The sequence below is a fragment of the Emydura macquarii genome, unplaced genomic scaffold (assembly GCF_026122565.2).
Source record: "Emydura macquarii macquarii isolate MOO-44397 ecotype Brisbane River unplaced genomic scaffold, CSIRO-AGI_Emac_v2 contig_1348, whole genome shotgun sequence".
NCBI lineage: Eukaryota > Metazoa > Chordata > Testudines > Chelidae > Emydura > Emydura macquarii.
This window is the reverse complement of record NW_027131485.1, coordinates 22932403-22946754: the sequence shown is the minus strand read 5'-3', so window position 1 is coordinate 22946754 and position 14352 is coordinate 22932403. Positions and strand designations below refer to the sequence as shown.

Genomic DNA, 14352 nt, shown 5'->3' with positions numbered 1-14352 from the left:
ATAGAATTGCAGATTCTGTGATCACACTTACAACTCCCTTCGAGGCTAATAGTCTGCTAGTACCCTCCTGTGCATTGACCACTGCCTCCGTAGAGAAATTTGTAAAAATTGCAGCGGAAAGTAACATCTAAACAGCAGAAGCCTTAAAACTTAATATGCAGAAACGATACACATGTGGTCAGCAGAGTGGTTTTTATCAGATTATGAACCTTCAGTGCATATCTTCTATTGTATGCTTAGTATGAAGTACGACAACCATACAGAAAACCATGATTATGAGGTGTTATGGCACCTGCTTTTGTGGAGCAGGGATGGTCCACAGGGATGGTTCCCCCAAGTCTGGGGATGTCACCCACAAACACACCACAAGTTTGAAATACAGGCATTCCATGTGTAGTGCCCCTTTCCACTCTATGTTCTTTAATGCCAATCTTCTTATAGGTTTTCATGGGCAGACCTGAGTTCTCATGGATTCCCGCCACCCACTCAGCAGGGTCTATCTGTTTTAATTTTTTTTTTTTTTTTTTTTTTTAATGAATTTAAGTGGCGGTGCACTCACAAACTCCGGGATTGATCCTCAACTTCAGAGATGACTCTGGATTCCTCAGTCACTGCAGAGGGGCTGGTGTGTGCTGACAGGGATCCTCTTCATGCAGGCATCAGCTGGCTTCTAGTCCCAGGATTTCCCCTCAACACCAATGGGTGCAGTGCTCAAGGTGCACATTACCAAAGGACACCAAAAATCCAAACTTTAGTCTCCCATCCTAGCACCCTCACAGCAGGTCACGGACCTAGGAGCCAGAGCACAGCTTGCCATGTGGTGACTCTCCCACCGAGGGAGCTAACTCAGCCTGCTGGGGGAAGTTTTCCCAACAGCGGTCTGTAACCAGGAAGATACCTTGGCACAGGAAGGGCTGAAGGTGAGGGATCTTGTTTTCCAGTCCCCAGAGGCCAGTTGTCTGGGGGAACCCTGGAGGCAGACCTGGACTCACCAGCTCCACACACAGCCAGTCCAGTCCCTTTCCCCCCGGCTCCAAACTACTCCCAAAGTGTCTCTCCCCTCCCCTGAGCTCCCTGGGAGGGGCATCTCCATCCATATTCTTGCTTGGCAGATTCTGCATCTGCCTTGACTCTCCCCTCCCTGAGGTAGCAGCACACACAGCCCCAGGAATCTAGGTAGCTTGGGGGTTACACATACATATTTACAACTCATAATAGAAAGGTGACACACACATATAAACATGCTTATCTATTTTAGCAAATCATGACTTTACAAGAGAGACCTTGCATATCCGATTTTATATGATATTTATTGTAAATCAGGAAGATTGGTTCAATAATATTACAAATGGTCATTCATATTCCACACCGTGTCACAATAGTATTCTTCCTTTCTGGAATATTTGAGAATCAAGTTCTTCACACAATCAACAATATGTGAAAAAGCACTAAGGGCTGGAGTGAGAGGCAAAATAAACAGTTGCAAATAGCAATCCCTGTCGGTGGAAGAATGGCAAAAGAAGTTTTGACTCTAGGACAGGACGTCAGTCAGTCTGGAACGTGATCCAACAGAAGAATCTTGTGCTATAAAAGTAAGTTGAAAAAGGTAGAATTAAAAATCACAGTAAGAACCAGAGGAAGTACCATATTAAAAACACAGATATCCTTGCTAAAACTAATACCACTTATTTACTTATAAATATTTAGGGTGAGTATTTGCAATTAAAATAACTAATATACAGCACAATGACATGCATCCACACAATGATAAAGGTAAATGATGAAGTTGTAAGAGTAATAAGACTAATAAAAATAACATCCTAAAAGGAGCAAAACTGTACTTAAAATGGCTGAGAAGGAAGGAGTGGATTCAGGGAATCACAGCACATAGGACAAATTTGTGAGCTAGCATGAGACTCTATGTAGCCATACACACTGATAAGGGAGTCTTTTAAATACTTCAGTGTGTGACACTCTTTCACGGAATCAATTCCCCTGTAGCACCCCAGAATGCTATAGCAGACGGACAGGAGCTGCTGTTTTTATGCATGCCTTTAAGATCCCAGCCCTGGGAAGCGGGAGCTGAGTCTCCTGTGAGACGGGAAACAAAAAATCCCCTCAGCCCCACTATTTTTGCAAACTGGGCAGGTCACAGGTGGCTCATCCCACGAGGGTCACTGTTACCCCCTCTGCCCCTCCCCGTGCTGGGGTTTTGCCTCTGCCACGGGCTGGCAGCGTCTCAGCCCTGGGCTAATCCCGGCTCATACCCGTCCGCCCCCCGATTTTGCTCCTCAGCCCCTCTCCTGTCCCCTGATCAGATCCTGTCCATCCCTCCGCCCCACCCCTTTCCAGCCCCTATAAAGTGCGGGCAACGGAGTCTGACTCCGAGTGAGGGCAGCGGCTGTAGCAAATGTTACTGGGCCGGCTCCATCCAGCCCGAGTCACACAATCTGCCCGTGCTGGTTTTGGCATCTGTGTGCAACACGCGGCTTTTGTGTGCTCTCCACGGGGCTCTACTACTTGGTGTGAGCAGCTCTGCTCCCAGGAGCTAGGCCCCCTCCCCTCCCCTCCAGTAAGGGGTGCTCGCCTCAGGCAGGCTGCCGGCGCCGCGATGCCGGCTGGGGGCTGGGCGGGCTGTCCCAGCCGCTCTCTTGCCGGCAGGTAAGAATCACTCCACAGCTAGCGGGGGGCGGCTGCAGCTGGGCAGGCAGGGCCGGGGCATCGCTCTGCAGGCAGCCGCGTTTCCCCCACCGCCTGTCCCAGCTGCAGGAGCAGACTAGGGACAAGGCCCCGCCCCGCCTGCTGCTATTCTCGGGGCAAGCGCCCCAGATCTGCTCTCCTGCGCCTCGGGGCCGGGCTGCAGACACGGCTGCTGTAGCATAGCCCCACCACCCGGGGCAGAGAGCGCAGCTGGACTAGGAGACGCTCTCACCTTCCCCCGCGTCTCCAATGAGGCCTCCCCTCCCCCCCCGGGAAGCAGGGACCCAGAGGCGGCTTTGCTGTTTGGCCTCCCTTGCTTCAGCCCAGTGTGGGGCGCTGCTCCCCCGCCCCAGCCCAGCGAGGAGCGAGCGGCAGGCGGGCGCTGTCACTGTCCCTGCCTGACGGGCCCGGCCCCCGCGGAGACAGGCGCTGGGAGGGGGACAAGGGAGCAGCACGGCCTGGATTTAGCCCGCGGCCCCCAGGATCCCCCAGCCCAGCTCGCCCCTGAGTCCCAGACCCCGCGGAGCGCAGGGCGGAACCGAGCGGCCGAGAAAGGAGCGCGGTGGGGAAGGTGTTGGGGACCGGACCGTCCCCTTCCCCGCCCGCGTGGTTGGCTGCGGCAAGTGAGGTGAGGTGAGGAGCGGATGCCCCTTTCCCGGGTGTCTATGCGGGGCTGGGGACTGAGGGGCCCCCGCGACATCTGCAGCGCTCACGGGGGCGAGGCAGGCAAGGACCCGCCTGGCTGTGCTGCTGGTTCGCCTCTTGCATCGCTCGGCCCCTAGCTCCGCCGGCCGGGCCCCTGCTGATTTGCGCGCCGAGCAGCGCTGGGTTGCAGCTCGGGGGTGGTGGGGGCTGTGCACTTCTCCCGGCCCCGCCCCGCCCTGCTGGACATTGGGGTTCACGGCAAAGCTCCTCTGCTTCCGGGCTTGCTCTGCGTGGGTCGATTGACCAGGCCAAGCCTGTTCGGGGAGGAGAAGTGGGCACTGAATGTGGGGAGGCTGGGCTGATCACTTGGTGGATCTGGCTCCGGTGGGATCTGTTCATAAAGGAACGGACAAGCTCCTAGAGTTTGGAAGGAGACTTTATTGCAGAAGACATAATTAAATCACGCTGGTGGCGTGGGTCCATAGCTGCTGGCAGCATCCTTCTGCTTGGCCAGTGCCTGCCCCTCAAGTCCTGCGCAGACAATCATTAAAAGACGAAACCAGTTACTTTGCATTCTGTGCGAACCAGTCGATTTATCCTGCAGCCTTCCCTGTGACATCAGGGACTCCTGTTGGTTGCTGAAGTGGGGTTTGTCAGAGGGGAAGCAGCAACTGAAAGCTCAGCTCTGCCTCTCCTTGGACTCTCAAGGACACATAACCACCTTAGTTTTGATCCTGTCTTCATCTCCCACCCTTAGAAATCCCCCACAATGGGGAGCTTTCTGAAACAAACTGTTAGGTAGAGGCGTCTTACTTCTTTCCCACCCCTGAAATGTTACTTTGAAGTATTCCCAGGGGTGCTTCTGTCACCGCTGCTGGCATTCTTCATTCCTCCCCATGATGGAAAGGAAGCAAAAGCTCACTTGCTTTCTTGTGTTCTAGGTATAGAGCTATGTAGGAGGATTCCAGAGCTGAAGATCAGCAAGGCCAATTTTCCTAATGGAAGAGGTAAAAACTCTGTGTGCTCTTCTCTACCATCTGCACTCAAGTTGATTGATACAGTTAAGACTGACACCTGCCCTGATCTTTCAAGGCATCCTCCTGCTGCCCCGTGCAGAGGTTGCTGTGCATTCTCTCCACTCCTTAAAGCCCCACTCGCCCCAGCACATATCAATAGGCCAACCATAAGTCCATCTGTTAATATCTGTAATGGCTTTTTTAAAGCTTTTTTATTTTTGTAGTGATAAATGCAATAGAATATATTGTTCAGAGTACAGCACTTTGCTAACAATATTATATTTAGGTAAAACAGTTTGTGTTGATCCCCAAGTACATGTGATTGCACAATGAAACCCTAATCTAAAATATTTTTTTTTTAAATTTAAAAAACCAATATAATTTCTAACTCTTCTTTAAACTATTCACCTTTAAACCTACACAAACTATTTTCATTTGAACTTTTTCTTATGGTATGTTTTTGAAGGACATAATACATCTTGGAAATCATCTACAATCAATCCTAAGGTTTACCACTTTTGTAGTAATAATGAAAAAGTATCCAGGCCAAAGTTTTTAAAACTGACTAGTGATTTTGGGAGTGCAACTTGAGACACCACAAAGAGGCCTGATTTTCTGAAAGTGACGGCCACCTGCCCTCTTGAATTCAGGCTCCTTTGAGGTATCTCAAATTGGGCACCCAAAATTATTAGTCAGTTTTGAAAATCTTGGCCTAATTTCTATGGATTTAGTGAGTCCTCTGTTTGTTCAGTGTAATTCAAGAAAGAGAGCCATGTATTTAAATTATCTGTTTGATTTTGTTTGACATACTTCACTCTTTCCATTGTAATGTAGACACAGGTTATGTAATGCAACCAAGAGAGACTGAGATGCGAATGGTGGATAAGATAGACAAGGGAGATAATTTCCTGACAGAGAGATCTGTTAGACTGGAGACTATTCTGAAAAGAGAATTGGTGGGAACCCTGTCACTTAGAACCTTTAAATTAGACAGGACATCAAATTAGAAAAATGTATTCTCGGGGAAATCCTGACCTCATAGAAATGGACTGGATGACAGACAACTTATCTATCTTTTCTGTCACTAATTTCTATGATACAGGGGCTCCATTCAATAGACTTTTAACAGTTTAATCACAAGATAGGCCCCCCACCACTTTATTCTGAGCCTGGATTAATACCATGCCCATATTACTTTTATTCTTCATTGCTTTGTTGCTGATGTGTGCTAGAATTTAAGGCCAGAAAGGATCATTGTGATCATCTAATCGCAGCTCAGGCCAGAGAATTTTAGAACACAACCTTTTTTGTTGTCAGCTACAAGGGTGTGTGGGTTAGTATACATACAGATCCACACTTGAAAAATAAACTTTGTCCCATCTGTGCACTTCCCAATATCCCAGGTTCCCCAAGGGACATTCCAAGATGAGCTGGAGTGGTGTATTTTGCAGCTGGAAACAGGCCTCCTTTGTCTCAACCCAACCCCAGAACAAGGTATGTTGCATCCCCCAAGATTTCTGGCTAAATTCTAAACTCTCTGCTGGTTCAGTTCATCCAGAAGCCTTTCTAATTCCTCAGCACCCCTCTGTCTATGGGGATTCGTTCTGAATGTGAAATGTAATGAAACATTTGGGCCTTACGGTCTCACTAAACTAAATAATGGGACATTAACTTCTCTTCCACTTTGAACTCCATCTGCCTATCCACCCTTTCTCCTGTGACCTTGACTCTCCTCTTCTTTGTGCATTGTGTCTACTCCTCATTTTCCTTTTAGCCTGTTTGCCTCATTCCTCCCTTCCCCTTAGCTCTGGCCCTCCACTTACATATTGTTCATCTACTGCAAGCTTCCTGTAGTGCTTTGCAACTCAGATAGTGGTTTCACCCCGTCAGTGCTTTGATCACTGACCTTCTATATCACACACTTCATCTGTGGTATAATCCCCCTGTCTCAAGGGACTGCTGTTGCATAGTACCAAGAGGGATGACTGAAATGCTTACAGCTTTATTTTTTTAAGCATGTTCCTCTTCATTGCCCCTGTAAAAAGATGAAATCACTTAAAAAAGAAGCTTCGCTGCCCATTCAAATACTGGCTTCAGGTGTATTCAGGAACTTTCCAAGAGTGAAATTTTATTCACCCCAATTCATGCCTATTGATCCACCAGGCCCAATATTGTCCTCCAGCAGTGACTAATATTATTCAAATAACAAATTTTACAGGATTTTTTTCAGAGGATAAGGCAGCAAGCCACCTTTACTGTGAATACACAAATTTGGTAAATAGTATCAATAATGCAAATACCAGGAAAACAGTATCAACATTGTATCAATATTACAAATACAGAGACTTCTGTTAATAAAGTATACTTCATTGACACATGTTGTAATTGGTACTTTCATTAACACTCGTACACACAGACAAGGAGACGGACAAACATACATAGGGGTCTCACAGATATTATAGTTACCAGCCTCTTGGTGCTCGTGGTAGTCACTGGCCAGGTGACTTTAGCACGAGGGTGAGGAGCAAAGTTCTGCCGATGCACATCGGTACTCCTGAATGGTGTGGTGATGTAGACCTGAACCTCCAGCCTTCATTTTTCAGTCTCATTTTATGGGAAAAAGATCCCATGTGAGTCTATTGGGTTTTGCTCTGTCTTGCTGCATCTGCATTTGGTGTGATCCTTAATCACCCACATTGTTGCAAGCCTGATCAGATTTTGTTCTTTGAAGTGGGCTGACTCCAAAGTTATCAGAGTGGGCTCCTCTTCAGCCAGTTGAGTGGTAAAAGTTATTATCTTCGCTCCTTTCTTCCTCCCTCAAACGTTTGAAGTGAGGCTGGTGTTTTCTTTATCATGTTTTGACATTCCTTACTTAAACCAATTGTTCAATAACTCTCCCTGTCTACACCCACCTCAGTTGCTGAGCCATTCACACTCCAATCACTCAATGCAAACTCCTAGCTGAAGAACTTACATGTCTTTCAAAGCAGACATTATTTCATTTTTGACTTAAGCACATATAAAATAGGATTTTTACAAATATTCTGAAAATGGGTAAAATCAACGGATAAAATTGTCAGTGGAGTGGTTTTACAAATAATCTTAAAACAGATATAATTATTCAATGTAAAGACAGACTTGAATTATTACTAAATAATATGATTTGGAACCATGTCAGACTGGAATGTAGGACTTACAGAGAATAGTTTAGACAAAAATCTGGGATCTCTTGTTCCAACGATATGCAATAAATAAATATTTTTAAAAAACTGAAGTGAACATTTCAAAGGGTAGAACAATAAGAGAGTCAATTGAGGTTTTAGCTTTTGATTAAAGGTACAGTGTATCAGGCTGAAGTGCCTCTTGGTAGGAAGAGGGGGCTGGTGTTTGTGGCTAATTTGTTTTATGTATTTCATAAAAGCAGGATTGGGCCAACACTAATACTTAGTGGTTCAAAGGAAAGTGAAACTTCCCTTGTAATACATCTAACTGACTGGTGGTGGTGCACCTGGGGGATACAGAAAATTCCTTCCTGAACATTGCAGCCATTGGTTTATGCAGAAGTATGAGATTTGATCATTTGTATATTAGAGCACTGCTTCATATGCAGTTGGTCATACAAGTGTCCTGTAGTCAATGCCCACATACTAGGGGGACAGCTTCTATAGAAAGATTTATGCAATAATAATAAGCACATAAGAGTGGGTTTTCTTCCCCAAAAATCATTACAGGCATTGCATCAGTTTGTAAAAATCCTGGAAATCCCTGTCTGTGAGCCACTGATAAGGGACTAATTCTGTATGTGGTGTAAATACTCAGTGTCCCAACCAGTAGCCATTCCAGTCTTTGTGCAGTCAGAATAATGATTGGGACGCATCCATAGTACTGCAGCTTTGAGACCTTTCTCTGATCTGAGCACCTGGCAGAGGAAAGAAGCACCATTATTTCCCTCCCGGGATATGGTTTTGGGACTCACTGTGATCCCGTTTTTTGTCTTTGTGTCGGTCGGTTTCTCGAGGGCAGTGGAAAAGACACGGCACATCCTCAAGGTCCTGCGCTCCCGCAAGGCTCCTTTTGTGAAGAAGCGGCAGGTGATGAGCAACGTATTTGGGGATTACCGACTGAAGATGGCTGAGGAACGGAAGAGGGCGGAGAAAGCAGGTGAGGCTGGGGCCATCCCCGGAGCGTACATTGCCATTTGGATCTCTGTGATGTGGTGTCCAGACGTTAGCAAATGGCCTTTCTTGAGGCTTCTCATCCAGTCATTCTGATGAGGAATAAACCTTCTTCCCTCCCCCCCTCCTCCTGTTCTTTAAGGGGCCAGCCAGAAGCCATTGAAGTGAAGGAGCTTTAAGTATATGTAATCCAAGGCTGAAGGGGGTTTTGAGGGTGAAGTCAAGGCTATATCTGTCTGAACTTTGTGGGTTGGGGTCCAGAGTTAAGGAGAAGTCCCTGCTTTTGGAAGCCCCATTAGTGACAGCTAGAGTAAGGCTTAATGTGGCATTGAGAAGGAGGAAATAGCAGAAGACGGGACTCCTCCAAACAGGGAACTCCATCAAGGATCCATTGTGGATCTGTGTGTGAGATTGGTACAGTGGAGGTGGTGCACAAGGCATGAATAAATAGGACCTGGTTCCCCATTCTCTCTGCATGTCAGGCAGTCCCCTATAGGAAATGAAGAGACAGCTAGTTCTGCTGCACTTGGGTATTTTGCCTACAATCCTTTGCTGGTACCAGTAAGGTTCTATTGTTTTAACCCCCATCGCCCCCAAATACAATAGCGTTTAGCATACACATGGGTTGGGTGTCCCTTAGAGAAGTGAATCATTCTAAAGGTGGCACCAGCATGATAAGAAATCAGAGAATTAAGAGAAACATAAATCTTCCTCTTCTCTGTAGCCATGAAACCCGGGAAAGCACAAATACAACAAGGGAATGCGCAGGCTTCAGGGAGCATGGTATACAGGAAACGATCTTGCCAGACCTCCAAGTCAACAACATACTGGTTCACACCATCTGATAATAGCTTCCAGTTCAACTTTGCACTTTCTGAGATGGATCCACAAGCAACCAATGGACCTTTGGAAGAGGCTCAGGGGGTAGGTGGTTCAGAACAGAGGCCCATCCGTGTAAGTTCCTCAGAACTAGAAGATCTGAGCGGAGCACTGAACTTTTCCACCTCTGAACAAGGGTCCAAGTTTGCTTTCAATTTTGTCATCCCAGAGAAAAATGGTCCCATGCCAACATCTGTTGTTACAGGCCAAAGAGTGGAGAGTGTAGCAGAAGATGTGACATTAGATGGGTTATCATCTGCTGGACCGAAGGAGCATTTGACCCTGCTGGAGGCTAGTATGCCTGAGGTCATGGGTGGGGGGTTGGGGAGAGAGCGTCCCATTTTAGAGACCCCAAAACCAGAGAGTGCTGCTATAGATGAGGTTACGGAAGAGAAGACAGCGGCAGCTGGAGCATCCAGGAAGAAGAAAAAAAAGAAACCATCAAATATTAAGAAGGAGGTGGCAGAAACTAAGGTCAGCAAGAAGGTAAAGATTGGAGCCAGTGGGTGTGAAGACACAGATCCATCCCTCCAGGACAAGACAATGCAGGTATGCGAATTAATTTCTGGCTAATAAACAAGCATAAACTCACTGTTAGGACTCCAGCGTGTCCTTCGACAGGAAAGTTAACGTATGTGTGTGCTTCCCAAATCTGTGCGGTAGCGCAGGCTGGAAACAGATAGGCATGGATTGCTGTTTCCTGTTTCACAGGGTTTCACTATTCTTTTCACCTATTCTGACCGGAAACCTAACAAGTGGGGATGGATTAGGTGGCTCAAGTGGATATTACTTTGTCCTTCTCTAGAACCGCATCTGAAAGTCTGCAGACATTTAATGATTTAGACTGTGCACCATCCCTGGGAGGTAGGATGCAGAGAAGTTAACTGGCTTGGCCCAGAAGACCTCTTATGTTCCAGTCTCTGTTCCTAGGTTTACAATGGCCCGGAAAGAGGTCGAAGGCACCAGCCTCTTGAAGGCATATATTAAGGGATCATTAAAGTACACCTTACCATCTCCTAATGCTGCACCGAAGTCCATTGTCTCTATTACAGTTTTCTTTAAAATGTCAGTAAATTTAGGTCTCTTGAATGGGACCAGATCGGTGCCTCTGGAATGTGAAGGCTGCAACCCAGGAAACAGCCATGCGAGCTTCCCCCACCTCCCAGCTGCTGTCCTCAGTCCTGACCATGAGAGTCCCTCTTCAAGCGGGATTGGGGGGGAGGTTCAGTCTCTGTGGCCATTCTGTTCTTGGCCTCTCTGCTGAGATAGACAACAAGGAGGCTGCTAACTGCAGTGATTTGTGTGATGTGGGCAGCTGTCCATTAGGAACTGGACTGAGACCCACAAACTCACCTCAGAAGATGAATCTCTGCAACTACTGTCTAGACTGGGCCAGCCTGAGGTGAAAGGCCCTTTACCTGTCTCCTGAGACGCCCATCCCTCAGATGGGCACTTGATATAAGCTGTGGGTAGCTTTCCTAGGTAACAGAGAAATGAGAGGCTCTGAAGGAGATTTAAAGCCCACTGGGAAGAAGTTGTGGCTAAATAGCTGGAACAGAGAGGTGTGAATGCTCAGGATTCTCAGATATGTGTAACATTAAAATATTGCTGGATCTAGAGAATGATGCTACTTCAGCTCTAGGAGGCAACCCTGCTCCTCCCTCTGCCCGTGCCCAGTCCGTTGGCTGTGCTGCCTAACACTTAGCGCTTAGATAGCTCCTTCCATCTTCCCAGACATTAACCAACTAACCTTAGCACCTCCCTGGGAGGGCAGGGGAATGGGAGCCAGGACACCAGACTCCTTTCCAGATTTTGTCACTCACTCTCTATGCGACCTTGGGGAGACCCTTCACCTCCCTCTCTCTCTCTCATGTTCATATAACTTCTGTCAAACCAAAGGCTCCCAAGGTGCTGGACAGACGTTGGCAAGCAGCACTGACAGGCACCTGAATATAAAACCTTCCATACTGGTGTTGGGGGGCCTTCAATACTGTTTGTGTGAAGCTTTGAGGTCATTAGGTGGAAGGTGCTGGAGATAAAGTGTCATCGAGAATATGAAGTGAAGCCAGCTCTGAGGGAGTGAAAACATGAACATACATCTCCTAAATTTGTAGATCGTTGATTTTTCTTGCTGGCTAGCAGGTGCTGCTTTAGTTTTTGGACAGTTTATTTTCCTGCCCTCTCTGTGTCCTGTTTTATGTAGCACTCAGATGAACAGCTGTGGAGAGAAGTGGACTGGTGTGTGGAACAGCTGGAACTTGGCCTGAAGAAACAGAAATCTACTCCAAAACAGGGTGAGCAAGCGAGTAAACCAGAGAGAGCCTTGTTGTTGGAATGGAAGGGAGTCAGGAGCTGTGGTGCAGGGAAAGGACAAAGGAAGAAGCTTATATTCTGTGTGTACATGTCTCTCCTTTTCAATGATTCAGCTGAAGAGGCTCTCCGTGCCATGAAGACACTACGCAGTGACAAGACTGTGCTGGCAAAGAAGCGTCAGCTCATGCGAGCCATGTTTGGAGATTACAGGAAAAAGATGGAGGAGGAGAGACAGAAACAGCTGAAACTCATGCAGGCAGGTATGAGGGGCAGACTTATATGAGGGGCCAGGCTGGGGAACCATGCCTGAAAAAAGGAGCAGGAATATTGATCCCTCCTTGTAGCCTGATAGAATGGCATTCTGGTGCATTAGAAGCCTTAATGGTTTTTCTCTCTCTCTCTCTTCCTCTTTGTAAGCTGCAAAGTCTGCTCAGGTCATGGAGGTGAGAGAGAACGCCCGCAGAAAGAGCAGCCAGGTCTTCAAGAAGTGTTCAGGGGCTTCCAGGAAAAGCCTGAGTCCTGCAGGATCCCCTTCTCGTCCTCCCAGCCATCCAGAGCCACTCCAGGCCTCGGGCACAGACTCATTCGTATTCTCAGCTTCCCAAGAGGAGTTCTGCTTTAACTTTTTCTAGGAAAGTCCCTTGGCCATTTTTTTGTTTAATGGCTGAAAATGTTGCCAAAGCCTAAGTGCCTTAGATGAAGTGTATGTAACAGTTCTGTCTATACTGCATGCAACTGCATACAACTGCATGTAACAGTATGTTACATGTATGTAACAGTTCTGTCTATACTGCATACAACTGCCCAGACCCAGTCTGTCAGCTGGACTCCTTTCCTCACTCACTCCTTAAGGAGGAGCCTTTGCAAACGATCAGTATGGAAGAAGGTGGATTTTGGATTTCTTTGATCTTAATGGCAATTGCCTGGGATAATCTTTTTGTAAAGGGGAGATTTTCCCCCTTTTTAAAAAGCGCAAACCAGTTATGATGGGAAGAAGGAGACGTATAGTAAGTAGCACGGTTAACAAGAGGGTTCAGGTTTCCATGCCATGGAGAAGTAGCAGGAGGACACACTGTTACATTGGACAATCTAACATTTGCTTTCAATGTTAGACGTGAATGGATCATATGGCTTCCAGGTTTCACAGCCAGTGGTCCATATTGGTGTCACCATCCCCTGCAGTGTGAAAAGATTCAGCATTACTCAGACAGAGAGAGTGGGTGAACCATAGGCTACTGGCCATTCAGAGTATAGTCTGAGAGGAGAACTCTTTGATGAAGGACTACAGACAACCAAGTGATGTAAGGGCGCCACCAGCTACCACCGGACAGGAAAGGATTTAGTTTGAGCCAGAGTTCCTTGCTCTCTGGGCCAGTTGATTGTGGTGGGGGGAGGGGGAAGAACAGTCAGCCCTGGAAAAAGAAGCTTTGCTCTTGGCTCATGAGTTGATTGCACATAATGACTGATCATACCTGACTTCCTTTCACTAGAAGGGTGAGTTGGCTCTATGTGGACCTTGGATGGAGGTAAAATAAAATGGGAGAGCCCAGCAGAGGACCTATTGAATTAAAAATATGTATATGATCAATACCCAATCAATGAATATTTTTATTTTTGGACAATTGAATGAGTGTGTTTCCAAAGTCTTCATGATACTTCTGTTAATGTGCCATTGTGTATGTTGTGTGCATGCAGATAAGATTGCCGCCGCTTTGCATTATGAGACGTGTTTTCAGTTGCTCAGAACATTGCCAAACTTGCAGTTATTTGGACTGAAATTTTCCATGCAGCTGCTTGCGTGGAATAAAATAATGGAATAAAATTTTTTTTTTTATTTCACTTTAATTTTTTTTTGGAAATTTCAGTTAAAACTCTGTGGCCATTTCCAAGAATGAGGTTAGGGGAAAATACACTGTTGGCTTGTAATGGGGGAAAAATATCTTCCAACCATTTCACTGAGAAGCTTTAGTGCCCCATGCTTTGGAAGGGGGACTTGAAGTTTCACTGGCGGTGGGAAGGTGGCCCTTGTATCAGGAATGTATGTTTTGCCACCCCTGTGAAAATCTGACCACATCTGGTCAAGTTATAAATCTTTGCTCAATCTCAGGTTGCTCATGCTCAGTAGACACTTGTTGGAGTTTGATGGCTAAATGGGAGGTTTCTGTCTGCACTGAGCATGCTCCAACCCCTTGCAGCTTCTGCACGCTGCCCCACAGAGCGACTGAGCATGTTCTATCCTAGGGCTGCAGAGGCTGAGCAGCGCCTTCCTTGCCCTTGCTCCTCCTGGTTGCCAAGAGGTTACTGAGGTACTGGGCCCCAGATGTGAGCAGGAGGATTGTCTCTCCTGGGCTCTGTGTCCCCCCCCTTGCAGGCACCCTGGCAACGAGGAGGAGAATGCTTTATTGGAAGATGGGTGAGGAATGGGAGCTGGGGACAAAGAGGTTGCGGGTAGACGGGGGGAAGGAGCTGGGCTGGAGCAGAGGGGGACGGAGACTGGTTAGGGACACAGAAGCAGAAAGGTCTCTAACCATTAGAGTACACTGTCCATCAGAACCTGGAACTGAATCCAGGAGTCCTCAGTCTCTACATGCCTCTGCTGTCAGCAAATAGCTGTGAAACTCACT

The 14352-nt window shown here is 47.0% G+C and overlaps 1 protein-coding gene across 3 annotated transcripts; it reads left to right on the top strand.

The window, feature by feature from the left end:
* Positions 1 to 2423: 2423 nt before the first annotated feature.
* CUNH8orf33 (chromosome unknown C8orf33 homolog) lies at positions 2424 to 13567 on the top strand. Of its 3 annotated transcripts, none has more exons than XM_067551443.1 (8): positions 2424 to 2661; positions 4287 to 4352; positions 5765 to 5855; positions 8385 to 8522; positions 9261 to 9964; positions 11619 to 11709; positions 11842 to 11988; positions 12146 to 13567. In XM_067551443.1, exons 2-8 carry the CDS (start codon positions 4344 to 4346, stop codon positions 12358 to 12360), a joined length of 1395 nt encoding a protein of 464 aa, XP_067407544.1. In that variant the 5' UTR covers positions 2424 to 2661; positions 4287 to 4343; the 3' UTR covers positions 12361 to 13567. The 3 variants fall into 3 exon arrangements, with proteins under 3 accessions (XP_067407544.1, XP_067407543.1, XP_067407545.1); XM_067551442.1 differs by having other exon boundaries at positions 2424 to 3328; XM_067551444.1 differs by having other exon boundaries at positions 2424 to 3333.
* Positions 13568 to 14352: the final 785 nt, after the last annotated feature.

Excerpts from the sequence above, each read along its gene's own strand:
- CUNH8orf33 (XM_067551443.1), top strand. Across the intron at positions 5,856-8,384 it reads CAACCCAACCCCAGAACAAG|TGGAAAAGACACGGCACATC; the intron begins GTATGTTGCATC and ends TCTCGAGGGCAG. Across the intron at positions 8,523-9,260 it reads GAAGAGGGCGGAGAAAGCAG|CCATGAAACCCGGGAAAGCA; the intron begins GTGAGGCTGGGG and ends TCTTCTCTGTAG.